The 27,918-nt window shown below is 49.7% G+C and overlaps 2 protein-coding genes across 6 annotated transcripts in view; one reads left to right on the top strand and one right to left on the bottom strand.

Moving 5' to 3' along the window:
- TNR (tenascin R) overlaps window positions 1-19,889 on the top strand; it is a 34,850-nt gene extending 14,961 nt beyond the window's left edge. Inside the window, exons 8-21 of the mRNA XM_065070807.1 lie at window positions 920-1,009; window positions 1,122-1,385; window positions 2,042-2,308; window positions 2,417-2,536; window positions 3,604-3,747; window positions 4,371-4,490; window positions 5,237-5,380; window positions 5,976-6,106; window positions 7,110-7,242; window positions 10,261-10,412; window positions 11,752-11,848; window positions 12,648-12,809; window positions 14,399-14,562; window positions 15,023-19,889. Coding sequence (XP_064926879.1) covers window positions 920-1,009; window positions 1,122-1,385; window positions 2,042-2,308; window positions 2,417-2,536; window positions 3,604-3,747; window positions 4,371-4,490; window positions 5,237-5,380; window positions 5,976-6,106; window positions 7,110-7,242; window positions 10,261-10,412; window positions 11,752-11,848; window positions 12,648-12,809; window positions 14,399-14,562; window positions 15,023-15,142 — 2,108 coding nt within the window. The 3' untranslated portion in view covers window positions 15,143-19,889. The remainder of the gene's footprint in view (window positions 1-919; window positions 1,010-1,121; window positions 1,386-2,041; window positions 2,309-2,416; window positions 2,537-3,603; window positions 3,748-4,370; window positions 4,491-5,236; window positions 5,381-5,975; window positions 6,107-7,109; window positions 7,243-10,260; window positions 10,413-11,751; window positions 11,849-12,647; window positions 12,810-14,398; window positions 14,563-15,022) is intronic.
- Window positions 1-27,411, bottom strand: part of LOC102096963 (uncharacterized) — a 70,413-nt gene extending 43,002 nt beyond the window's left edge. For all 5 annotated transcript variants that reach the window (XR_010474044.1, XR_010474045.1, XR_010474046.1 and 2 more), the window contains exons 1-4: window positions 27,172-27,411; window positions 26,709-26,931; window positions 15,738-15,889; window positions 8,750-8,880 (exon numbers count right to left, since the gene is read on the bottom strand). The gene's annotated coding sequence lies outside the window, so the exon portion shown is untranslated. The remainder of the gene's footprint in view (window positions 1-8,749; window positions 8,881-15,737; window positions 15,890-26,708; window positions 26,932-27,171) is intronic.
- Window positions 27,412-27,918: the final 507 nt, after the last annotated feature.

Raw genomic sequence — 27,918 nt, 5'->3', positions numbered from 1 at the left:
TCTCCTCCCCCTTTCTCCAAAGCTCTTCTCCACCTTCCCAGAATACTTTTGACACTTACTGGGCAGGGGTGAAGGCGGCCCATCTGCCTCGGGGACTAACACTGCACTGTAGCAAGAGGCAAGGAGCAGGGGATGGGGCTTTCCCTCCCTCCTGGCCCCTTGGGGACAGTTTTGGTGGCTTCAGGGGGTGCTGCCCCTGGGCAAGGCAGGGTGAGGCTCAGCTGGAGCATTTGTGGCTTTACCTAAGCCCATGGGAAAGATCATGAAGGACCGGGAGGAGGGGAATAAAGCCGTCAGCAGCCAAGGAGAAGTGGCAGGCAGAGGCAGGAGATGTCCCACAGAGATAAAACAGTGGTCAGCAGCACAGGAAAGGGGCTGGATGAGCTTGATTCTCATGGCCCTTGAGAGAGGCACCACAGGATACGTCCACCCCATGGAGCAGCTCTTGATTTGGCACCCAGAAAGACTGCGCCTTTCCTAATTAATGTGCATTTCATTTACGCCGCATAATTTATTTCTCTTTGGGACACCAGCGCTGTGACAATATTTGATGTTGAATCACTTTGGAAACAAATATAGCTGCTTTATCGCTCCCATCTCAGCTCTCGCACACACAGTTTCTGTCTTGATGCCAGCAATTACAGCAGACCTCATCAACAACTTTTAAAAATTGCTTTTTCCTGAGCTAGGATAATCCAAATTCCCCATCCAAATGCATCCACGGGGCTTTTTAAAAAGGCTCAGCTCCTGTTCAGTGCATGGAGGAACTGCTGAGCTGGGGGAGGGCTGCTCACCCCAGGGATGCTCAGGAGGGTCCCCCTGTCCCCAGCCTTGGGAGGTGGAAGGCTTGTGCCCCGAGGCCACCCAGCCAGGTGCTGCTCTCACACCTGTTCATATCCTTGCACCCCCCACCCCACAGATCTGGTGCCGGGGACAGAGTACGGCATTGGGATTTCAGCCGTGATGGACAGCCAGCAGAGCGTGCCAGCAACCATGAACGCCAGGACTGGTGAGTTTGGCCCCTTTGCAAGGTCCAAGCACAGCTGGCTCCTATGGCTCAGACAGCCCCATGGGACAGACCGTGCATGGGGACAAAGGTCTGCACCAACCCTCTCCCACAGAGCTTGACAGCCCCCGGGACCTCCTGGTGACAGCCTCCACGGAGACGTCCATCTCGCTGACCTGGACCAAAGCCACAGGTCCCATTGACCACTACCGCATTACCTTCACCCCCGCCTCGGGGATGGCCTCTGAAGTGACAGTGCCCCGGGACAAGTCACAGTTCACCCTCTCAGAGCTGGAGCCTGGGACAGAATACACCATTTCCATCATCGCCGAGAGGGGACGCCAGCAGAGCCTAGAGGCCACCGTGGATGCCTTCACAGGTAGAAAAAGACCAGTTGGGATGGGGCCAAGGGCACAGACCGCCACCCCACATCAGCATCTCCACCAGCCCACTGCATATCCAGTGCCAAAACTCTTGAGGCAGTGATGGGGATGAGAGGTGGGGGCAATCCATCCATGTGGGAGGAAGTCAGTGGACCTCAGAGGAGGTTGGCCCTACCAGCAAGAGGATCCCATCCCTCTGGCCAGCAGCTCTGAGCACACCTGTTTACCTGGAAGCTCCCATAAGGAAGAGGCAGGGTTGGGGGAACAGCCAGGACATTCTGTCCTCTGTGGTCAGGGTGGTCTGTGGGTCCATGAGAAGCAAAAAACAAGCCTTGAGGGACCTCACAAGCACCTCTGAGTGGAAAGCCTGCAGCTGAGAAGCCAAGACAGCACATACCACCTGCAGTGGGACAGCCCCACCACGCACCATATGGGTCTGGAATGGAGGGTGTTTGCAGGCAGAGCTGAGAAAAGCACCATTTTTCTCCTGCCATTTCTGCCTCTCAGTCCCAACACAGTTTGAGATCAATGGAGACCCCAAAGCTGGAGGTTTGCCACCTCTGTTGGCTACCTCCCATACAAGCGCTGGGAACAACACAGACGCTGGGATCTGTAGATGGTCAGGGTTATATCTCCCTTCTCCACCTTGCAGGGGTCCGGCCCATCACGCAGCTCCACTTCTCCCAGCTGACATCCTCCAGTGTGAATGTCACGTGGAGCGATCCATCCCCACCAGCAGACCGCCTCGTCCTCACCTACAGCCCCCGGGATGAGGAGGAGGAACAGCAGGTCACGCTCGACGGCACCCGCAGGCACGCCAGCCTGACAGGCCTGCAGCCGTCCACCGAGTACCTGGTGTCACTGGTGGCCATGCATGGTGCCATCAGCTCCGAGCCCGTTGTGGGCTCCATCACAACAGGTATCATGGGACCCCCCCGCCGGGCACAGGACCCCGCCAGGAAGGCGGGCAGGGGGACGGGGAGTGGACCTGCCTCCCACAGCTTTGCTTTCTGCTCCATCTCACCAGGGATTGACGCACCGAAGGACCTCAGGGTGGGCAACGTCACCCAGGAGTCCATGATGGTCTACTGGAGCCCTCCCATTGCTGCCTTTGACCACTATAGAATATCCTACCGCGCTGCTGAAGGTAAGGGGTCAGACCACACTCACTCATGCCCTGAGCTCGCAGCTGCCAACCCTCTCTCCATCCACTGTTGAGAGCAAGCCACCAGATCATCCTCACCCCAGGCAGCGTCCCAGTGCCCTGGGAGAAGCCACCAACAGCTGGGCTGGATAAGAGGCTGTGGTGACAGAGGATGAGGTGTCTAGGATGAGGATGGGCAGGGACCACAGTGGCCAAGGGTCAGCTGGGCACAGAAGGGTACAGGGAGTGACCCTCTGAACATGCCCTCCCCAGGGATGATTAACTCAGGGCCTGATCATGAAATCCCACACTGCCCACCTGGCCCCCCTGGCTCATCTCTCTTAGGCCCAGTTCCACCTATGATGCTGAAAAGGTCAAGACCTGGGTACCCAGGTCTGCACCTCCAGGCACAAAACCCAGTTACCCCCAGTATCATAGAATCACAGAATCATTTTGGTTGGAAAAGACCCTCAGGGCTATGGAGTCCAACCATTAACCAAATATTGGCACTAAACCATGTCCCTAAGGACCTCATGGACACATCTTCTAAACCCCTCCAGGGGTGGTAACTCCACCACTGCCCTGGGCAACCTGTTCCAGTGCTCAACAACCCTTTCCAGGAAGAAGTTTTTTCCAATATCCAATCTAAACCTCCCTTGGCACAACTTGAGACAATTCCTTCTGGTTCTGTGGCTTGTTACTTGGGAGAAGAGAACAACACCCCCCTGGCTCCAAGCTCCTTTCAGGCAGTTCAGAGATCAGAAGGTCTCCTCTCAGCTCCTGTTCTCCAGGCTGAACCCCCCAGGTCCCTCAGCTGCTCTCATCACACTTGTGCTCCAGCCCCTTCCCCAGCTCCATTCCCTTCTCTCAACTCGTTCCAGCACCTCAAGGGCTTTCTTGGTGTGAGGGGCCCAAAACTGTACCCAGGATTTGAGGTTCAGCCTCACAAGTGCCCAGTACAGGGGGAGCCCAAACAAGACTAGTGGCATGGTCCTCCCCTCCCATGCACATCCTGCACCCCAAGGACAGGACCAGCCATGACACCAAAGCTCTTGGCTCTGTCCCCACAGGGAAGACAGACAGCACCGCCATCCCCAGCGATGCCACCGAGTACATCCTCCACCACCTGCAGCCTGCCACCAAGTATGAGATCGAGGTGAAAAGCGTGCGGGGCCGGGAGGAGAGCGAGATGGCCTCCATCACTGTGTACACAGGTGGGAAGGAGCTCCTGGTGGGCAGATAGCCATCAAATGGTGCCAGCCCCTTCTTGCAGTAGCAATGGGGCAGCTGCAAGCTGAACCTCATGCCAGCCTGATGCAAGTTGAAGATCATGAGCCAGGCTCACAAGAGCCCAGTGTGGATTTTTGAAAGATGTCTAAGCAAAGCTTTTCCTGTATATGCATGGGTAGTCATGGAGAAGAGTGATAAATCTGTGTATTGAGCAGGGAGAAGCCAGAGATACAAAGTTAGGCAACCATGACAACCTTTCTTAAAGGGAGTACAGACTTTCAGAAATAATCCCTGGGGAAGCCCTGACACATACAGCATCTGCTGCAAGAATAAAACACTCTGCTATCCCCAGACTCCTCAAAACCAAAAAGAACCACCCTGTAAAATTCCAGGCTGTGCATCAGGAAAACAGTGGAAGAGCAGCCCAGGTAGCAGAGCAGCACAAGCTGTGATGTCTCTGCTCTCCAGCTAGGGCAGAAGTAACTCCTCTGCAGGCATGTGTGCCTGGCCAGAAGGCAGGACCACAAGTGATGGACCACAAGAAGCCCTTCCAGTTCATAGCCAGTCTCTTAATGCCTCTGACTCTCTGAATCTGTTCCCCACACAGCTATGGATGCCCCCCTGGGGGTCACGGCCACCAACATCACCCCCACTGAGGCGCTGCTGCAGTGGAACCCACCGCTGTCAGATGTGGAGAGCTACATCCTCATCCTCACCCGCCGCGCAGGTATGTCAAAACCCTGCAACCCTCTGCCGTGAGATTTGCTCGGACTTCATTTCAGCTCACCTCCACCTGTCCTCCATCCCAAAACCCAGGGTTCAGTGGGTGCCCTCCACAGCGAGAGGAAGGAAGGAGCCCTTGCTTTGGGAGGGCAGTAGATGGCAGGGCTGTACCCCATCCCCAGACACTAGAATCTCCTGCCCAGGTCCCATGTCAGTGCCCTTCACCAAGCCTCAGGGCATGGCAGTCCACACAAGAGTGGACTGGGATCCTCCTGGTTTACTACTTGTCTCACCAGCAGCAGCCCAGGGGCAAACCAGTACCCATCGCAACAGGTAGCCAGAGAAGTGGTGGATGCCCCATCCCTGGAGACATCCCAGGCCAGGCTGGACGGGGCTCTGAGCAACCTGAGCTGGTGAAGATGTTCCTGCTCATGGCAGGGGTTGGACTGGATGAGTTTTGAAGGTCCCTTCCAACCCAAACTCTTCTTTGATTCCACAATCCCACAGAAACTCAATGTGCAGCAAACTCTATGAAATCCACTACTGAAGGGAAAGAAAGCATCAGGAAAATACAGAGCATGTGGGAAAAATAAGGCCCTCCTTCAGACCAAACACCATCACTCAGCTGCCACACAATAGCTCATGGTGTTTCAGCAGTATCAGTGCTTTTGATCACGAGTTCATATCCATAGACAGGTTTTGGAGAACCACCTTGAACATCTACCCTAAGTCTTCCCTTTTGGCTTATAGTTGCAGGAGAAACAATTCTTGTGGATGGAGTCAACCAGGAGTATCAGTTGACCAACCTCATGCCCAGTACCACCTACACAGTCTCTATGTACGCCACCAATGGGCCTCTCACCAGCCAGACCATCAGCACCAACTTTACAACTCGTACGTACAATCACCTCCCCCACTGCCCATTATGAGTCCTTAGCCATATATCCACCCTGGGAAAAACAGCCACCAAGGCTGAGCCAAAGCTTTTCTCACATACATGTGGGTGTAAAAGTTGCCATGTGCCAAAATGACACTCAAATACCAGTATTGGGTACAACACAAAACCAGAATTTTAATCACAACAAGCATAAACCATCATTTTCACTCTTTTAACATCTATTCACTCTCCTTTCTTTGATTCCACCTGGATGTGGTTTCCCAATAAGACCCTTGAGCAGGTCTTTTTCTTGCCCAAGGCCATAGTCCAGAAGAGCACTACAACCCATTTTGCTTACAAGAAGCTTGACAGACCCCATAGCATATGAATTTCAGAGCCGTTACCCTTCAGATAGCATGCAGGAGGAGCACTTTGAGAGGGTTTGCAGAGCTCTGTTCAAGGCTGACGATGAGTGACATCTGGAAGCTGAGGGCAAGGATGGACTTTGGGCTGTAGCTCAGTATTGTGAGGTTGAATCCCAGTGGGGAAGAGGGGCTGGGGTGGCTGAGTGTGAGGGCTTGCGCTTCCCTGGGTCCCTATCCACCCTTGCAGTTTTGGATCCTCCAACAAACCTGACCGCCAGCGAAGTGACTCGACGGAGCGCCTTACTCTCCTGGGTGCCTCCCGTGGGAGAGATCGAGAACTACATCATGACCTACAGATCCACTGATGGCAGCCGCAAGGTGAGCGAGTCCTCACAAAGAAAAAGGCTCATTAAGTCAGGGAATAACATTACCATGGAGAAACGAGCAGAAGAAACTCAACAAAGCAAAAGAACAATGGTCACTAGGTCAGGGAGAGATGAAAAGGGCAAACGCTACTTCCTGCATAAATGATACTTTAGATAAACAAATGGAAAAAGCAGGAAAAGATTGCCTAAGGCAAAATCTTTATGTACATCTGAAGGTCTGGGCATGAGGGGGCATTCCTGGAAATTTGGGATGAACAGGGGAAATTCACAACTTGTGAAACACAAGCGAGCTGACACAGGAGAAGATTATCCCACAAATAGAGATGCTAAAAATGCCATTTGGCCTTCTTGCAGAAAGGAAGATGGGTACAGACAGCTAATTAACCCTGCAATACAATATATTTGATTATTTAATCAGTGTGTCCATATCTGCCTGTTTGAAAGAGCTGCTACAAATGCTATCAGAAATATGTCACTGCAAATAGTCTCGTTTCCTTTGCTGGTGTAACTGGCTTGCAGCAGCCAGAGGATAATAGCTTTGCAGAAGGGGCTCGATATAACGCTACGTGGCATTGGCTGACAACCAGAAAAATTAACGTGACAGGAATTGATGGATTCGGAACTGGCTGATAACCAGGTTTGGGAAGCTCTACTCATTGCGATGCCCGGCCAATCTGTCATGCCCCATATTGGAGGCATGCAGATCCCAACCGAGTCGGTGAGAATTGCACACAGACTGCAAACATTTTAAACCTCCTGTGTCCAAACTAGCTAGCTTTCTCCCACCAAAACCATTCCAAAAGGTTGCACATAGTCATTGACCTCAGGCTGACTTAGTCCAGGGGTGTGAGCAGCCATGCAATGCTCCTCAGCCAGGCACCGAGGGCTGTGGCAGTTTGTGGCTTCCCTTCCCTCCTCACTTGCTCTTTAGGCTCCCCATCGCTTTTCTCATCTGTTGCTCTTGGTGATTACCTCCTTCTGGGACCCATGTACAGGAGCTGATTGTGGATGCTGAGGATACGTGGATCCGCCTGGAGGGGCTTTCTGAGACCACAGAGTACACTGTGCGCCTGCAAGCTGCCCAAAACGCCTTGCGGAGCGGCTTAATCTCCACCACCTTCACCACAGGTGAGGACTTGCACCATGTTTGCTCGGCCAGGTGAGGCTTAGCCTACACACCATGCTGGAAGACATGTACTGCTTTTAAGGGCTTTCCCTCCTTAAGCAGCACTTCACCATGATTCATAGAGAGGTATGTTCATTGCCATGACCCACAGCATTGCTTTGCTACAAAAACTTAATGGCTGAAGCATCTATAACATAAACACAAGACCCAGACCAGGGTAAGGGGATTTGAGCTTGAAACCAGGAACCACCTATCAGGCTATTTGCTTTGCCCTTGCCCCTCCTCAAATGCATAAATAGAAAAGAAAGAGGAAAAAAAAAAAAGTGGGGGAAGGGGGGAATGCAGGTGAGGAGGGGAAACACACCACACAAAAGTCAACAATGTATACCAACAGGTATGTTTTTGCAGTAAGTGGGGAGAGACCCAGCTGGCCTCTTCATGCTGTAGACATGGTCTAATCTCTCACAAATATCATAGTATGGTTTGGGTGGGAAGGGACCTTCCAATCTCAACCAGTTCAAATCCTGCCACAAGCAGGGACACCTTCACCCATCCAGCCTGGCCTGTGATGTCTCCAGGGATGGAGCAGCCCTGGAAATATCAAGCAGGTGGATCTGCACCACCATCAATGGAGTCCAGACACCAGAGCCAGCATGTCCACAGAAGTGTGGTTCCACCGATTTTATCTAATTGCATTATTCCTTCCCTCTCTAATTCTAGAGAAGTTACAATCCCGTCAGACAACAAATCCAAATCAAAGGGTGCGCATCCACAGCCACTGCACCCCTCACAGATGGAGTGCTTATGCTTGCAAGAATGAAGCTTGCATGAAAATGTCACCATTGCCCCCACCCTCTGCAACCATTCACACCCAAATCAATGCAAAGTGTCTCATCCCTCAACCTCTTCGAAAAGCCTTGCTAGGCCAGGGCACTTAACAGACAGAGAGCGTTCTGTTCAGGGTTGAATCCAACTACATTTCTCTTGGGCTTCAAAAGCACTAAGAAGCCTGAAGATGATATTCACCAAAATTCCTGCCATTTGCACTGCCAGTTCGATTAGGAGAGTTTTCCTCGAATCTGCTCTGGATACACTTCCCCATCCTGGCTACATGCAAAGGTCCCTTCACATGCTTTTAAGCAATAATAGAAACTATTTACGTCAACAAGAAAATACTCTTCTCTAATGCATCTACGGATCAGGCTTTCCTGCTATTCTTGCCTCTCACGTGGGCACATAAAGCCAGTGCAATTCAGGCAGGTGATAGAAAAATGCATGTAATCTTGAAGAGTCAGGGACAGAAATGCACAAGGGTGGCTTCTCAGATGGGATAAAGCAGCAGAAACACTTGCATCAGGCAAGGAGAGCACCATTTCCATTAAACACAAATGTCAGACCTCAGAAGTGTTACAGACACCATTGGCAGCTGAGGCAGCATCGGAATATAGGTTTAACTTGCTTTTAAGATGGAGATAAGCATCAGCAAGAAACCAGTTTTTCACTACTTACCCCCTATATCGATGATACAGAAGCACCCAGGAACAAACATCAAGGCAATGTAAATCCATGGGCAGCATCCATCCCTCAGCAAAGAATTGGGGTCTGGGTTTCAGTTCACTCTGGCAGCGTATCAGGGCACTCTGCAAAGAGCAAGGACTTGTCTTTAAAGACAAGACAAAAACAAACAAACAAAAACCCAGGCTTAATTTAAATTGTTTTGCTTCCAATTTAAATTGTTTTCCTTCCTTCTGCTCACAGTACACATCCCGGGGTTCTTCCATTCCCTCTGACATATTAATAGCTCAGCCTCTTTGTTTTATGTTTGCATAAGGTTCTTGGGGAATTGTATACAGATGGGACAAAAGGAAGAAACAGATACAGTATTTATAATTTATAGCAGTTTGAAATGTCTTTCAAGGTCTCCTTGGCTCTTAAAGATATGAATATAAATTAAGAAACAAGCAATCTCCGCAGAGCTCAGGGGAGCCTGAAGTGGTTGCCTTTGAAGCAGTTTTTATTGTTGGATACTATAAAATGCAAACAACCTTGCACTACAGACCATGGAGATGGGAAAAAAAATAGGGGTTCTTTAACATTTAGACAAAGCGATGACCTCCAAATCTTCAGGTCACAAGGGTGAAGAATACACCCAAACGGGAAACAACAGATAGACGTCTGTACCCTGGCCCAATGGGGTATCATGCAGTTGTGAGGGATGCATGCTACATGTTCTTCATGCCTTCTCAATGCATTACCAACATACCCTCTAAAGCCACATCCACATTGCAATCTCTTCATTCATTTACTCTGTCACCCATACGTACCAACAGCAAAGAAAAATATCTATATGCCCCTTTTGCGTTAAATGAGAAAAACTGAACCCAGAGTTGACAACCCAATACTGCTACAGTCTTGTAGTTAAGAATCTCTTAAACTATGACCACCAAATGAGATGTTTCTCCACTAGAGGACACTTGGAGCACAGTCACACAGCCCATGCTGCCCATCTCTAGCATCTCGCACAGCATAATTCCTGCTCAGTTTGCAGGTGACAATCAGCCTGGTGTCAGTCCACCATCATTTCCAAGGGCATGGATCAGAATCCTGGAGTCCATAAAGTCATAAAAGTTGTTTGGAGCTGGCACTCCTGAGAGGAGAACAGTTTTGGGTATTTTCACAGCTGTCTAAATATGCTGGTGACAGTTTAAACCCCAGGGTTTCAGACACTGTGCAGAAAGATGATCCAAGAAGTGACATCCCTCCTCATTCAAAGTGATGCTACCATGTACCTTTCCAATATAGAATGTATGGGAGATTAATTACTATATGCACACATCTTTTTCCATTAAATCCTCTGTTGTTGTTGGCAGATATAAAATCCCACTGCCTCGCAGAATAATTCAGGATGCAAAAGCCAAGTTAGACCTCTCCTGTATCATAACCAGTGGGGCCCGAGGCATGTGGAAAGGGTGTCACTCTGCTTAAATTATGCCTTTTTAACTTTGTTTCTTTTTTTGCAGGTGGCCGTGTCTTTGCTAACCCTCAGGACTGTGCCCAGCATCTGATGAATGGAGACACACTGAGCGGCGTCTACACCATCTCCATCAACGGGGACCTTGGCCAGCGTGTGCAGGTGTACTGTGACATGACCACTGACGGGGGCGGCTGGATTGTGAGTAGCCACATGGTTCTCATAGAATCACAGAACAGTTTGGGTTGGAAGGGACCTTCAAAGATCATCATTCCCACCTCTGCCACAAGCAGGGACATCTTCACCAGCTCAGGTTGTCAGAGCCCTGTCCAGCCTGGCTTGGGATAGCATCCACCACCTCTCTGGGCAACCTGGGACAGTGTTTCATCATCCTCACTGTAAAAAATTTCTTCCTCATGTCTAGCCTGAATCTCCTGTCTTTTAGCTTAAAACCATCACCCCACATCCTACCGCAACAGGCTCTGCTAAAAAGTCTGTCCCCATCTTTATTATTGGTCCCTGTTTACGTACAGAAAGGCCACAATAAGGTCTCCCCAGAACCTTCTCTTCTCCAGGCTGAACACCCCAACTCTCTCAGCCTGTTCTCATAGCAAAACGGTTCCAGCCCTCGGATCATTTTCGTCCTACACATTGTCCCCATCACAAAGTAACTAAACCTCATCCTACCAGCAGAGCCAAGCACTACACTGTGCAGGAACGACAGCAGGCTGAATATCACACGCTTCATTTCCCACGCCATAGGGAATGGCCCACACTCCAGTAATAATAGTTACACTTGGAGAAAAGCCCTTTGATTTATTTGACATGCTTACAGTGCTTCTGGAGAGCAAAATCTGGGACTGAAGTTGATTTATTGTTCTAGAAATGAAATTAATGGCCAATAGCTTTCATGGGGAATGATTCACGCTGCTGGCAGTAGGAGGGTGTCAGGCATCACCCGGATTGAGTCCACACGGGAGCATTTTAGAGGCAAATGCCTGTTTGGCTTTTGAATTGCACAAACACTGCTTGTCTTGACGTAGATGGACTGACAACTGAAGTAAATAATGCTCTGGTGCTTTGATTTTTATCCGTGTCAAACGCTTACTTACATGCATTACGCGAAACTCCACTAGATGTATAATCAAAACAAAAAAAAAGGGCTTCCTCAGGTGCTGATTTCTAGCATGGATGTTATTTTAACCTGGCAATTTCCCTCCATCTCACTCTGTCTCAGAGCATCCCCTTGGATATCACAGAGAGAGTCAGTCAAAAGCAGAAGCAAATGCTAGAAAACCAGAGGCACCACGCATTGGGTAGAGCAGAAAGCTCAAAGGCTGATTATTTCCCATTATAATATTGATTTGCCTTGGACATCACATAACATCTCTTCAGTTCCTCCATCTGCACAGGAATTAATTGCATGGCTGCCCTGAACACTAACTAGATGGGCATTGTAATTTTCTTCCCTGAAAGGTGCTATGTATTTTGTGTGCCCCAAAGGCACACTGATTTTGTCCCCGATCTTCCCCCGCAACAGGTCTTCCAGAGGCGGCAGAATGGGCTGACCGATTTCTTCCGGAAATGGGCAGATTATCGAATCGGCTTTGGAAACTTGGAGGACGAATTTTGGCTGGGTAAGATGTTCACCAGTTCTCGTTCATCAACGTGTCAAACCCGAGCTCCCCATGCACCATGCTGCTTGCCTGTGCCAGCTGGTGGCTCCTCGCCTTTCAGCCCACTCCTCTATGCTCTCTCTTGGACAGTTTTCCTTCTGTTTTTCATTCCCTGAACTGCACATTAGAAAGTCATTCATGGACACACCACAGAAAAACACATTCTGGAGGCCAACAACTCCTTAATTTGCTCCTCCTAGGAGAGAAGTGGGTACCCTGTGGGTTTTCATGGACCAAAACCCATCATTCTCCTTTGGATGACTATAGGTTCCACTGGTGGCATAGACCTCCCTTGGCCTTGGCCAAACCAGTTGCCCAAAAAAAGTAGGAAATTGGTGTGTGGGAGACCCAGCACAACTCTGAAGCGGAGTGTGCCCCCCCAAAACCTGGACATGAGCCGAGGCCAGCCCTGCAGCACAAACACGCGCTGGCTCATACAGGAACTTAACAGCAACATGAGAAACACCAGAGCTCTGCAGCTGAACACCCCCAGCCTCAGCAGCATGGAGAAAGCTGAACCCTGGCCTTGAACCCACCTCTCATAGCCACATGGAGGTGGAGCTTGAGTGGGGACAGAGAGCTCAGATCCCACCAGTGCCAGGAGAGACAATGACTTAACTAGAATTGCTGCTGCTCTCTGATTGCTCTCCTCACCCTCATCCCCCACAGCCATTTTATTTGCCTAGAGCTTTTTTTGTTTGCTCATGGAGCAGATCCAGAAACCGTGTCTGACCAGGTGTCTCGTTGCTTGTCTCACCAGGCTTGGACAATATCCACAAGATTACATCCCAAGGGCGCTATGAGTTACGAATAGACATGAGGGACGGTCAGGAAGCAGCATATGCCTACTACGACAAGTTCTCCATCGGTGACGCCCGGAGCTTGTACAAGCTGCGAATCGGGGACTACAACGGCACTTCAGGTACAACCTCAGTGCTAGCAAGTAGTAGGGAAATCCTGGGACTGGTGAATCTATGACACTGTGAAGGAAACCCCAATATCAAAGCGTACCTTTCTGGATGCAAACCCATAGCCCTTTCTGCCTTCCCGCAATCCATCATCTAAACCAGGCTGCTAAATCCCACTAAGGACACAGGGAATTTTCCATTGGGGATTAGATATTTAATATCAGAGGCATTCGCTGTTCAAATAACCAGGTCAGTCGTCAGAGGTGTCCTCTCACTCAGCAATAACCGGAGGATATATTTATTGCCCTCTCACAGCAATGGAAAAATCTGAAATCCTCTGTATTGCTTCCTCACACAGAGGCCAAACACTGGCTGGTTTTGCAAGGACACTGTCACACCTGTTTGCTCAGTTGATGCAGCAGCACTAGGCTTTGGCCACAATAAAACAGGGGTTAATGGGTGATAGAGGGAGGGTACAGGAGGTCTCTTCCCCAAGAAGGGGGAAAGGGGTACAGCTGCAGCCCCTTTAGCTGGCATAGACATGCCCAGTGCAAGCTGCCATGATCCAGACAAAACTTCACCACCACATACTTAGTGAGGAACCCCACACCATATCTAAGATGCAGGAATTTGCCTGTACAACATCTGGTAGTTGCCACTGGAACAGAAGCCACAGGGATCTTGTTTGCAGGCAACAGAGCACTTGCTCTGACCTTAAGTCCCAGGGCACAAGGCACCCAATCTATTGCCAAAAATACCAATAACAGTGCTGCAGACACAACTCCCTCCCTGTCCCCATGCAAGCTCTTCTTCTAATTGTCCAACCAAGGAACTTCTGCCCCACCTTGAGCAAACATAGCCAAGATTCGCAAAATGGTCCATCGCCAAGAGGTCTTCTCACAAGCCCCTTGGTCGCTGGACTGCACACAGCCGGCATGGGTCCATATTGTATTTTTTAGGGACCACCAAGGAACGTATTAAGAATGTCTCCACTAAGTATATAATCTAATCTATTTGTAATAATGACCATATTTCACTCTGGCTCTTCTTTCACCTAAAAGCAACTCTCCTGTTCCTTAGTAAAGAGGTGAGATGAGGTTGGTGTGTTTGGTGGAATAAAACATCATGCACCTTCCAAAAGGTTCTTCCCCTTATTTAAAGGGAGAAAAGAAGCATCTTGGTTCAAGAAGCAAAGGTTTGGCCTCCTCTGAGAGAAATCCCCTTTGGCTAACAGGAGGCAAGGAAGCTGAAAGCATCCTGAAGTTACATAGCAGAGCCAGGCTTTAGAAAATCAGATATGTCCAAATCTAGGACTTAATTCCTTTCTGGAACACTAAAATTCAGATGCAAAATTCTAAAGCATTTTATCTGCCAAACCCAAGCAGCCTCTAAGTTTTTCTGTGGTCTGTATTGATCCTAAACCAACAGCAGAGAACCTCAGATGAACCAGATGTGAGCAATTCCAGTTAATGTTACTCCCAGACCTTCAGTTGCTTGAGCTGTTGATTGACAGGCTACCACATATACCAGAATATCCCGGTTTCCTTGTGCAAAGACCAGATGACTTGGGATTCACCCCCTCTAACGGCATCTCTTTCTGCAGGGGACTCCCTCACCTATCACCAGGGCCGCCCCTTCTCCACCAAGGACAGGGACAACGATGTCGCTGTGACCAACTGTGCCATGTCCTACAAAGGGGCCTGGTGGTACAAGAACTGCCACCGCACTAACCTCAACGGCAAGTACGGAGAGTCCCGGCACAGTCAGGTAAGAGCAGGGCTGGGTTGAAAACCTTCAGCACTTCTTCTAGCAGTGTCACCAAGCACGCAGCAAGCCCAAGCTAGGGCTGGGGCTGCGTGGTTGGTGCACCAGGGTCAGCAGCACCACTGGCGTGACCCAACAGAAGCTGGAGGAAAAGGAACCACCTTCAAACCATTTAGGCTGGTGCTTCATGTCTCACACTGGCTGACATGGTCATTTACCGCAGCATCTTTCTACATTACATTAAAAAAAAAAAAAAAAAAATATATATATATATATATATATACACACACATGAAATTTGACCAGGAGCAGTGGGAAACACCCATCAAGCCATGGCAAGAGTTTCATGCTCTTGCTGTAGCAAGTTCTTCCCTACAGTGGTCAAGCCTGTTTCCTTCCTCTCCCACTCCAGTTTCATGTTGGGGTATTTCTTTACCCTGTGCCTTTTCTCTCCCTCCTGCCAGGGGATTAACTGGTACCATTGGAAAGGCCACGAATTCTCCATCCCATTTGTGGAAATGAAGATGCGACCCTACAACCACCGTAACATCTCTGGGAGGAAGCGACGGTCCCTACAGCTCTGAGCCAGCTGAACCCCCTCCTGCCTCCCACCACCTGACCTTTTCTGTCATTTGTTTGTATTTTATAATACAAAAAGGGGAAAAAACAATTACTACTCATCTGAGATAGCAACCTGCCCCTAATGAGTGCTGGAGGGAACCGCGGCACAAGCAAAAGCCGTTGGAATGGAAAAAACCTCATTGCTTTGCACCTGTCCCAGAGAAATACCAAATTTCCAGTCTCCCTACCCCAATACTCTGACCCTTAACATAAGAAGAAAGAGAGAGAGACAGACAGATTTTTGATATATTTTTAAAAGACTTAGAAATCCCCATCAAACTCTGTTAGAAACATTTGTCACATGGCTCATGGCAGAAACATTACCCACAGAGACCTTGGTGTGACCCTTTCTACCCCAGTCACAGCCAGGGACACCTGTCCTCTCCCTGTCACCTCCTGGCAGGGAGGAACCAAGCTCCATGCCATCCTGGAGACAGCAGCTCTTCCAGCAGGCAGATGTTCATCTCTCCTGACCTGGTCATCCCATCCCCAGTTTTCACAGGAGGGCTTTGCAAGTATCTGCGTATGTAGGCAAATCCCAGAGAGCCCAGAGCTCACATGTTGGCACCACCACAGCCAAAGTCGTCCTCGTGTGCATGGGGTGCAGGGGAACAAAAGCTGCTCCACCAGCCCCAGCCTGCATCATCCACTCCTCCAAGCTGACCTCATCCCACTTCAGGTGCATGACATCTGTTTGGGTTATGCAGAGCCTGATGGAGAAAAAAGGAGGCAAATTAAAGAACTTGGGGGAAAAACAAACAAAAAAAAATCACTATTTGCTGTCTTAAAGTCCAGGGCCTGTTTCCTCTGCTATTTCTACACGCCACTGCACTGTCTCTCACTGAGGTCATTGGTCGCAAACCGAAGAGTCTCAGAGAAGGCCCAGCAACCAAAAGAGCTATCATGCAACCACAGCCCAGCCTCAAACCAGCAGCAGGCAGAGCCCAGGTGTTGTCGTCCAGGGACCTCCACAGACATGGTGAAGGAGGACAACACAGCCAAGGGAAGATGAGTGCAAGCTGAGAAATGCCTATCCCTTTCCTTCTTGTACACCATCCCTCTTCGCCACCATCACAAGAGGGACACAAATCTCAGTGCCTTGGTATCACCATCTTTCTAATGGGAAATCAACCATTTCCTCTCCTGGAAGGAAGGTTTAGTCCATTCAGATTTTGGAGCACTTCAAGACCTTTGGAAGAAAAGATGAGTTGGTCTTCCCATTCTTAACTTCTCCCATCTTAAGGATGATGGACCCTTCAGATATCTCTGATTGCACCCTGTTGTCGTTGACACCACCTCTACATAGCCCAAATTACCACCATGCTGGAGTCACCCCTCTGCCGAGGGCTCCGATCAATGCTGGGCATTGTCACTGGCCTGGTCTCGGAAAAGGGACTTGTCCCCACATTCAAGGACAATGCAGCTCATCGCTGGGTTGGCAGCCAAGGGAACATTACAAATGCTAAACACTGCTTTTTGATTTTATCACACTGAAGCTGCTTTGTCTCAAGAAAGATCTTCCAGATGGCAACATAAAGGCATCTTTGCAGTAGCTTATAATTCAGGCCAGTGTCTCTTTTGTGATCATGCTCCTGGATTTTCTGACGTTACTCACAATGGCTGCATAGCTGAACAAGGGCATTAAGCATTGCCTCCTTGTCCATGCCACGTACTGGCACACTAAATCATAACCCCAAGGTCAGGATTAGCTACAAGGTCCAGCCCTTCAAGTGGTCAGCTTACAAGTTGCAGTCCAATCCGGAGGAAGGATGCTGTAGCTCAGCAACATCTCATATGTAACTGAGGCATCTCTTCTTACTTCCTATCACCATCAAATCAGACAAGTCAACCAGTTGAGGAACAGGTCAGTGATGCAGGAACAGGCTGCAGATGATGGGATCTCTTGCAGGACATGGCCAGTGTCACAGATGGCAGCATGTCACACCTCCTGAGAAGCCTGCCCTGGTTTAGGTTCCAAAAGCCAACAAGAAACAACATATAGAACCGATTAAAACCTAAGAACCTCCTAGGAGACCAAAGTAATATTTTTCCCAACATCACCATGAGTTTATAGGCAAGAAGTGTCCTAGCAAAAGCACTATAGTGATTATAATGAGGAGCAAAGACTTGACAGTGGATGTCATTCATCACCTGTCTCAGATGGTGCTGTTTGCTTATCTACCCAGGTTAAAGGAAGAGGCATCAGCAAAAACACAGGAGCTCATCATTTCCAATCAAGTGGAAGGCAAGAAACTTCTCTTTCCAAAAGTACAAGTCAAACAGAAAATCAAAACACACTGTGCTTTTCCAGGAAGTTCAAAAGAAGATCCTCAAAAAAGGCTGATTATTCTCTAAATAGATTTACTGACACGTATCTCTCCCGCCCGCTTATATCTGTCAGCCCTTTTATAAGTCCTATATCTGGGATGAGAGGACCTGGTTGACACAACTACATTGTTGAGTCTGAAGGACACTCTTGGCACCTTCCAGTGCCATTATATACCAGTGCTGGTCCTTGATCTCACACACGGTACACCACAGGGTTGCATTTCCTTTCCCCTGGTGAAACACAGGTGCTAAAAATCTTTTAAAGGAAAGACATCTACATGTGGTGGTTTTGTTCTCTTGGTGATAACCTAGCCCAAGCCTAGACACACAATCAGCAATGACAACCCAGTCATTTGGGCCATTGTCCCTTGTTCATATTGTTCACATCCAAGATAAAATTTTCCAGAAATATATTTTTCATCATTGCCCGATAAATTGGGGGGGGTGGGCAAAGCTCCTGCCAGTGGTTTCAAGTAAATTTGTGCTTAACACTGATGCAACAGGATGGCCAGGTGATGAAGTACAGCTTCTCTCTAGCCTCCACCCCTGGTTGGCCAAGCCCTTTTTCTGAATTCATTCTCCAACTGGACCAAATTTGGCCTTGTTCCCCATCAGCAAGCATGAGACTGAATGAACTCCTGGCAACAGGCCTGAGATTCCCACAAACCCAACCTAGATCCTGCTCATTGCGACAGACTTTGGCTCCAGCACCTGATTCATCGCTGGGCTCTGGTGGCTTCTGTGCCACCCAGCTCATACAGCCCAGGTTTGTCCCAGAGCCTAAATATGGAACCTGAAGCTGTTACCCAAACTACACCATCTGACACAAGATGTCAACTCCCAGAACATCAAGCAAGGAGAAGCACATCAGGTCCTTCACCCAGCAGAGCACCATGTGTGCTCAGGACCCTCTCTGCCTTTCAAACCCACCTCTTATTTCTAAACCCCAAATCCTGATAGGAAATAACAACGGACTTTCTCATTTCTTGCCCAATTTTGATTTCGCTGTTTCCATTCCTGTCAGACCTCCAAGCACACCACACACTGCACTAAAACATAACTAAAAACAACCAAACAAAAAAAAGTCTTGAAAGGAAAAACTGCTTTTAGGAAAGTGATCCTTAAGACAGCATTTATAAACTAATAATTTGGAGAAGGAGAGAGGCCAGGCCCTCCACAAAGGGTTTTGGCAGCAGGATGCTGGAAGAACATCCACACTCAGTTTGGGGAGAAAACTTTGCTTCTGTTCCTTATCTTCACATTACTTTATGATCAGCATCTCAAAGTGCAGTACCAGCCTAAATGCACCCTTGCTCCAACCTCCTGCCTCCTTCCCAAAGTGATGCTGACCCCAGGTGAAGTGTTGGGGTATGGAAAACACAGCTTTGGCCACCTTTGTCCGCAGCGCTACGGAAAGGGCAGTGGTGTCTCCACACTAGGGTGGCCCTGTGCCTGCCACAGGCTTAGAGTTACTTTCCAAAGTACAGTAGGAGCCAAAATATCCACCCAGCACATTGCCTGCATGCCAGCACATCCCCTTCATCCAGACCCAGAGCCGCCTCCCGGGTATGTCCCCACCATCGCACCCCGGGGTGACTACACACTTACAAAACTTGACCTTACAGACACTGCCAGCAAAGAGTTCTCACCCAAAAAAAACCCTTTAATTCATGATTATACTCACTAACAAAGGGCTCTGTCCCAGAGCCAAGTGGGAAGCCCATCCCTGTTTCTGCCAACCAAGCACCCCAGGATAGCCAAACCCAACTGAGCCTCTTGGGGACCACCAGTACCTTCCAGGGTCACCTTTCCCCTTCCTTACAGTGGTGGCAGCTCCTTGTCCCTTCCAGGGAAAAGGTTTGGGATTAGGGGGAGGAAAGACTTCTTTCCTGGGGAGATGCTGATGCCCAGACCCACCTCAGTACCCAGCCCACACCCCTCCAGGTGTCAGTGGTTTCTCAGAAGGATGCTGACACAAAGATCTAAGCAAAGAAACAAGCAGCCCCCTGTCTACAGGTGTTACCCTGGAATTGTGTTTATTACTTCAAAAAAACCCCAAAAAATTAAAACCATAAATAAAAAGGAAGAACACAGGCAACGAAACCCCTTGGACAGGTTCTGATGAACTCAAACACAAATTAACCCAACCAAATGAGGGGGAAGATAAAAGCAAATGAATGCATAAATAAAAGAAATAATAATATAAATAAATAATATATTAAACAACCCTCCCCATCCTGTAATGAAAACGTAGCTCAGAGAATGGGATCGACGCTTGTTAACCATTGTTAACTAGTATTTTTAGTCCTGACCGCTCTTAGGCTATGTATAGTTCCTTTTTTTAATGCATTTTCTATACATTAATAAAAGATACCGAAGGAGCGAGCCGTGTGCCTGTCTGGGAGCAGGGCGGGAGCTGGGTCCTGGGTCTGGGTCCACCAAGTGGGGGGAACAGAAGAGCTGAGAGACAAAGCACATGCAATGGGATAAAAAAATACAGAGGGAATAAAGTCTAGGGGCAGCTCAGAGTCAGCTGGTGATGCCATCTCCACCCTTGGAGGTGTTCAAGATCAGGCTGGAGAAAGCCCCAAGAAACCTGGTCCCACCCCAGGGATGCTTTGTGCAGCAGGTCAGACCAGAAGCTGTCAAGGTCCCTCCTTGCTAGAGAGGCCCTCAGCTCTTCAGCTTCCAGCCAGAGAAAGCAAAGCCACAGTGTAAATGCTCGGGAGTGGAGCAAAACAACCCCAAAGTCTTCAGTTAAGGCTGTTCTCCCAATTCAGACAGCAATCTGTCCCCAGTACAAAGGAAACCCCACTGGAAATCAAATTGCAAGGCTATTTCCAGCAGAACATGCTCTCACTAGAAAACCAACAAAAAAACTCCAAACTAAACAAACAAAAAAATCAGTTTAGCAAAAATGCCCAGGACAAGTATGAATTTCAGAGGATTTTGAAATTGTCCTCTCATTTCACACACACACTTTATTTAGACCTCCTCATCTTAAGTTCTCACGTTTGACACGTAGCAGACAGGATGAGAAAGCCCGAAAGCAGCTCTTCTGCCAGACCGCTTCAATATTTTCTAAATTTAATTTCAGAGAGACAAAACAGGGGAATTTGCTTTGCAGCAACTTCTCCACTTCTCTTTCTTGCTCTGATTTGAGTGAAAAAGGAATAAAAGAAAAAAAAAAAAAGGAAGTTGTGAGCACCGGGGTCCTCCTGTTCTCCTGCCTCAGCCACTGGCACAGCAAGAAGCCAAGCCTGAAGCCTGATAGACCCAACTGGCTGGATTAAATGACCTTTTTCATGTCTGAAAGGAGTAAATGCCATGGAAGACCCTGCAGGCAAGCCCACAGGTCTCCCTTGCACACAGAGGAGCCCAGGGCTAAAGATGGGCTCGGGATGGAGGTGGGTTTGGAATGGAGGTGGGTTTGGGATGGAGGTGGGGGGTTGCCTGTGCTGGTATTTGGCATCCCAGTCTTGCACAGCTTGGCCAAGCCATTGACCCAACATGGTGCTTGTCATTTATGATCCCTTAGAGAAGGGCAGTGCCCTTCACTGTACACCCCATTCAGCATGTCTGTGGTCAAGCAGGGACCTCAGGACCCCAAATCCCTGCAGAACACCCCCAAAAAATCTCACTTGGAGGAAACACAGACTCTGTTGCAATAACCAGACACAAGAGACGGGCACACACCACTCGGAGGTTGGTACTCAGAAAGGCAGGTGCACATGGTACCATAGCATCCCTCTGGATCATAACCCATCTCCAAAATCAGAGCCATGGCCCAGCTCTGTGCTTCAGGTGGAATGAGAAGGGGCCCAGGGCTGGCACAAGCCCCGTCCTAAATGCCTCAAGCTTTAACTTAAGCCAGGGAGGGGTTTTGCCCCACCACATCAAAGCCTGGGGAGCTTCTGCCCCATCACAAGTGCCCACCACCCTCAGTGCATAGGCTCCCTCTGCTCTTGCACAGCTCAAAGCCATCGGTATACTCTAGACATGGTCCTGCAGTATCACATATGCTGGTATCTCCCATTTCCACCTAGCCGAGCAGCCCAGGCTTCGAGTAGCAGCACGGCCACGCTGCAGGCAGACACACTCAGGGCACTTCCAGCCACTGCAGAGCATCCCACCCCCGCCCCCCCCCCCCAGTCTGCACTTTGTACAGAGATATTTCATCACAGCCCTCTTGCCAAAGTCCCCTTCTTGCATGAGCGATGCTTGGGAACTTTGCTCCACCAACAAACATTGGGAGGGCATACAAAGGTCCTCACAGCAAGGGTGTGTGGCCACCATCCAAAACCTGGAGCTTGAGCGATGTATTCCCAGCAACACCCCCGGCAATCTCAACTAGAAAAAAGTCGCAAGGGAAACGCCCGGGAGCAAGCAGCACCACAGGAGAAGGTGCAACACCTGCAGGAGCAAGGCTGGAGCAGCTCAATGAAGGGGCATCCTCATCCCGTGAGTTCACAGCTGCTTTATGCCTCCTGCAATGGGATTTTTACAGCAGCACCTTTAACATTCTTGGAGTTTAATTCCCCCTCCCAAGCCTGGATGTGCTCATCATCCCTTTGAAACCTTCTTCTCCATTTTTATGTTTTTAGCTCCTGTGGCTACAAGCTCTAAAGCTTAATTATATAGAGCATAAAAAAAGCTCTCTCTTTTCATCAAATTTAAATGCAGGGCTTTTAAATTTCATTGATTTTTCCCTCCTCTCTGGGATGAGGAGTGCTGTGAATAGCAGTCCATAGGCTTATTCCCCATTCCCTGCGCTACAGCCACGGCCTCAACGTGCAGCAATTTTTCTGCTTTCAACTTGTTTCAGCAATTTTCCCCACATGCACACACACCCCCCAAAAAAAACCCACCACCATATTATGTACGTTATATTTGAGGCAAGATCCTAACTGTGACCGGGGACTTTTACACAGTGGCACTTCTCTCCCTCCCCATATTTCGGATTGCTTTCTGCTGTCAGTTGAGACACTGGTGACGCAAAGCCCCCCACTCACACTATACATAGTATAAGTGCAATTATTCCCAGCTGTGTGGCTAAACCTCCTGCTCCCACCCAGGTTATCTCCCTGTCCCGGCTGACAGACAGTGCAGCAGGGCACACCAGGATGCTGGTGGGAACACAAGCCGCCTCTGTTCACCACAATGGCCCCTTGTCACCACGCTGTCCCCTGTGTTTATTGACATTGTGACAAGAGGGGTTTGAAGGAAGTGGGTCCACAAACGTTTGTAAGAAAAATCCTCCCAAAAAGTGAAAGAAGGGGAGAATGAAGTGGGAAATTCAGAATTTCAGAAGGTATTAGAAATGGGCAGCTGGGAGAGGAGTAGCAAGGGGACAGGGCAGGAGGAGCAGCACCAGCAGCTGGCATCCCCCTGCTCCTGGGGACAGGCTCTGTCCCTCTGTCAGCCCCACATTCCCCGCTGCACTCAAGTCATGACAAACAGCCGGCACCTGCCCCTTCACCATCTTGTATCGGTTCCTCAGACGTGACCCAAGGCCACCTCTCACCCCTGCCCAAGGGGGACTTCACCCCTCCAAATAAAGGAACTTACTCTCCCTTGCAAAACAACCCCAGGAGAAAGGCCTTTGACATGTTTTTGCTCTTTCACCCACCACAATTTGCATTTTGCTCTCAGTTCCCTCCCTGGGGATGGGTGAGATCCCACCACCCAGCTGCATCCTCCCCACAGACTGCCTGTTAGCAAATGAGATGAGGAGGAGGAAGACTTTGAACTATGAAGAACAAGGGTCAAATAGTCACCAGCCCCAGGCAGGAGCTAAGCCCCAAGGACAGCACAAAACATCCCGGCAGGACAACCTGGAGCCAACTGCTCTGGTGCCACCAGCCAAAAATCCTTACGTGGCCCCAGGCAGAGGGACATCAGCTCACCAGGAGCGGCTTCCCCTGTGGAACTGTCTCATGAAGGGAAAGGGATAATAAAAACATTAAAAATAATAATAATAATTTAGCAGATGCTTATCGTTAAAGAAAGAGTATTAGATCTTGCTGCCCCCTTGGCTGGGCTCTGCGGGAAGCTGGCACTGAGGGACGGCCACTGATTGCTGCTAATGGGGCTGAGCCAAAAAAAGGACTGCACCGGAGGAGATAGTTGGCACAACTGTTTTTTTACCTAAAAGTAATCAATTTTAGCAAGCCAGATCCAACACCCACCCGGCAGGAAAATCCCCAGGAATGGCTGCCCTGGGAGGAGGCACAAGCCACTGCTTCCCACTCCTGGGGTACATGCTGGCCCTTGGGGACACCAGGACCATGCTTGAGTGTCACTCACTCCTCTGCCTGTTCACATCTCCCACAAATCCAGCCAGCAAGACGCTATCAGTGACGCCATTGCCACGCCAAGGGAAGAAGCAGTCCTGTTCAACCAATGGATTTTCATTCCTTGGCCTTCACACAACTGATCCCTGAGCTGTTCCTAAGTGGGGAGGCACCACAATGCACTTTTTCCACCTCCCAGCACATCTCCTCTCCCCCTCGCCCCCCACCAGCACTGCCCGTAGGATTTCCTCAGGAAGGAGTTCCTGAGAGCTCACACACAAAACAATCATCAGCTCTAAAATAACCAAAAGCCGTACCTCTGAGGTTTGCTTTCCTGCCAAACCCCATGGCACATACCAAAATGCACACTGCGCAGCAAGACACACCCTCCCTCCTCCCCAAACACATTCAGGGCCTCATACCCCATCTTTGCTCAACGCAAATACCAAAAAGGACTTGAGGATGCATCCAAGGAACTCATTTCACTCTCCACCTCTCTTCCTTTCCCCTAAGCACCAAGGAAGGATGCTCCAGCAGACCCACCCCAGCAAGCCCAGCTGCACCCAAAGCCCCCCAGGTGATGGGTGGGGAAGAGGCACCCCAAAAAAACTTACCAGTTTGGGGCCATTTCTCCTAAGAACAGCCTTTGTCCCATCACTGCCCATGCAGGACTCAGCCCCAGACACTTGCAGGCAGCTCCAAACCAGCTCATCAACACCAAGATGGGACACAGGTGGGACTGGGACACCTGAGCACAACCCAACCCCAGGGCTGCCCCTTCCCAGAGGGGACAGAGCAGGGCAGACACCAAACAAGGGAGAACAGGGGAAGAAGCAGCTGCCACAGAGTCTGCCAGCCCCAAAAACACCAGCTCAGTGTTTGTCCTCCACCCCACAAGGGCCACTGTCACCATCCCCTCCTGCCTCCTCTTTTTCCTCCACAGCCGGAAAACCCATTGCTGCTGCTAAAGTAAATACCAAGGGCTGCTATTTTTATCCAGCTCACAACGAGGCATGCTTTATTTTTGGTGTTTAAACTGCAGGCTTTTTTTGTGGGAGGGGGAGAGGGAGGGGAAAAGGCAGAAGCATGGGGGAAAAATGAGAGGAATGTTTCTCCGGGAGCAGAGTTTTCCATTGCTTACTTTAAGCCAGGCTAGACTCTGCAAACAGAAATCGCAACTGGAGGGCAGAGCAAGCAGCCAAGGAAAAAGGTGTGATCATGTCTACAGCCATTTCACATCTCCTCCCACCCCACCATGATGAGAAAAACCCCAAATATACCAGCCTTGGGCACCAGCTGGGTGTTATTAAGGCATGAGTAAAGCTCCTAGCTGCGTAATGGGGCAAACTGGTAAATAAATCAGCTGAATCCAATAAAACAAGAGAGTGTTTCTATTTTCAGTGTAAAATTTGTAGTGTTTTCCAAATAAAATTAGGGGCTGAGGGAACCTTGGAGGAAATGGAAGTTATCGGGAGGGCTTTTTGGCATGGGAAGGGCTTTGATCTCACATGGAAAGAAGAAGTCTGGGAAAACAGATGGCTGGAGGTGGGATCTGCTTTCTAGCTGGTCCCAGGCCTCAGACTTATATCCCGTGATGTGACAGGAGCTTGTCTAGTCCAGGTTTAATTGATTCCTCAGCTTGAGGGGCACCAGCAAGCAGAGAGCCTTGTAATCTGGAGCAGCAGTGATTCATCTGCGGCTGAGTCACGGCTTCCTCTCACCCATTAAAGCTTTTGAAAAACAAAGCGTAATTCCTTAGAGTCTGATACACTGGATGCCAAACAAAACTACCCTCCTAACTACCACCTCCCTCTAAAATGGACTTTTTTCCACACGACATGTGAAGGAGCTGTGGAACTCCTCGCTGCAGGTGACATCCACAGGGTTAAGCATAAATCGGCATTTATATTCTTTCAAAGCATCTGCTGTGGACAACTACGAGGAAGAAAATGCTGGGCTAGACATAGCCAAGGTCTGGCTGATTATATTTGTATGTTCTTGCATTAATTCTAACTTTCTTTAAGTCTGTCCAACGCTTCCAAACTTGGTTTAGTGGTATTGCTACACTCAATGGCATCAAGACTCTCCTTTACAGGTAGCATCACAAGAAGTTTAAATGCTGAGATCAGGCATTATCGGTGCCCACTAACTCCACCACTTCATCATGATGCTTACGCCTGAAGCCAAGCAGGTGCCAAAGCACCATGCCCAGAGGGGCCCCCGAAAAGCTGGGGAAGGTGCCCAGATCAGCAGCTCCTCCCTCAGCAAGGCCCCTGCCAAATTAAATTAGTGACAAGAAAGTGCTGAGCCCCAACAAGGCTGTTTGCCCAAGGAACAAAGCAAATCTCCCGGCTACCACAGTTGTCAGCGCTGCCAGGGACGCCCAAGAATTCCGGCCCCCTTGACCCCAGGGCCAGGCACCCCCAAGCCTGACACATCCAGCCACGCTCAGCCTTAGGGACCTCTAATAGTAAAGATTTGCAGGCAGTCCCATTAAGGGTGGTTTCAAAGGTGACATTACACTATCTGGTGCTGCAGAGTAGGTGAGTGTCCCATGGGTGACTGCCAGCACCCGGGTGGCTTCTCCTGTGTGCCCCAGGAAGGGTGTTTCTGTACGGTGACGAGGGAGTTTGTTACCTGCAAATGAGGGGACTGCTGCAGCTCAGTGTAGGGGTGAGCTGGAACAGAGCAAAATGGGATGGAATGAGCCACACACATGGTGCAAAACCCAGGGATCTCCACCCTGTAGCATAAAACCAAGGACAATTTTCATGGTGTTAACAAGCAGCGAATCTTTAGGTAAAAAATGTTTGGTACTTCTCACAGTGCATCAACACCTCACCAACGCTACCAGAAGGCCCCGAGCACAAGCTGTAGCCTGCAACATGCGTTTCTTGGGGTGTCTCACCGCTATGGCCCCAGTGCTAGGGTGAATGCCGCAGAGGGAGGGCAGCAGAGGCAGCAGAGGCAGCAGGGGCTGGCAGACAGCTCGCTTCCATCCATCCATCCATCCCTTCTCTCTGTCTCCTTTTCCTCATATTCCGACCACAGCTCTGCTCACGGTCACAGCAGTCCAACAAGTCAGCACCAAGGCTGAAGTGGGAAAGCAAAGCTAGAGCACGAAGATGGCTCTGGAACACGAAAGAAGGTGAGGGGGTCAAGTGTCACATTCTCTGGAGACATTCAAAACCCGCCTGGATGCATTCCTGTGCTATCTGCTCTAGGTCAACCTGCTTTTGCAGGTGGGCTGGACTAGATGATCTCCAGAGATCCCCTCCAATCCCAACCATTCTGTGGTTCTGTTTGCAACCCAAAAGGATTTAAACTGGCCAGAAAAATTCCAGCAAAATGTTTTTCTAGTCACAGCTTACCTGGCTATCAATGTTGCAATGCTGACCACTCAGCCCCAGCATGGAAAGCAATCAGGATCCACTGATTCCTAGATATCCCTCACAAGGTGATAAAAAAAGAAATAAGGAGAGAAAGCAGCGAGTGAAATTTGGGGTGGCAATCCAAACTGAACTGAAATCAAATTCTGAAAATACCAAACCTTGCACAACCTGGGCTTTCCTCGAGTTGACACACCATCTATTATCTCAGCGGGTGCAGAGCACCCATCCTGCTGCCGGGTGCTGTCCCCGGGGTGCCCCCTCCCGTGGGGATGCTGGGTCAGCCCCCGTCCTTTCCGGGGACAGCACGTGTGCCCAGGGTGGTGACGGGGTGCAGGGTGGCACCCCTGGCGCTGCTTTTCGGGAGCTGGAGGTCTGCACCGTCCGGTAAAAGCCTCCCAAACCCAGCAGCAGCATTGCCACCCTGCACACCCCCACCGCTAAAAAAGAAGATTCTGGGGAAATCTCTGCTGCACCAAAGCCCAGGCCTCCCTCCCGGCAGAAAACACTTTGTTCTTTTCCTCTTCCCAGCAACTTTTGGCATGTTTCAGGCGCGGGTTTGTACCTCCCCCCGATGCCTCCTGCCCAGACTAAACAACTCCGGCTTTGCCAGACCTTCCCGGGCGCCCGAGGCAGGCAAAGCACCGGAGTCCTCCCTCCCTTTCCCCCCTCCCTGCACAGTTTTGGGGTTGTGCAAGGGGGCGGGGGGAGCCCCAGGTGGGGCCGGGC

Source organism: Columba livia, chromosome 8, assembly GCF_036013475.1.
Source record: "Columba livia isolate bColLiv1 breed racing homer chromosome 8, bColLiv1.pat.W.v2, whole genome shotgun sequence".
NCBI classification, from domain to species: Eukaryota; Metazoa; Chordata; class Aves; order Columbiformes; family Columbidae; genus Columba; species Columba livia.
The sequence above is the reverse complement of the archived record's forward strand: the minus strand, read 5'-3'. Positions and strand labels throughout refer to the sequence as shown.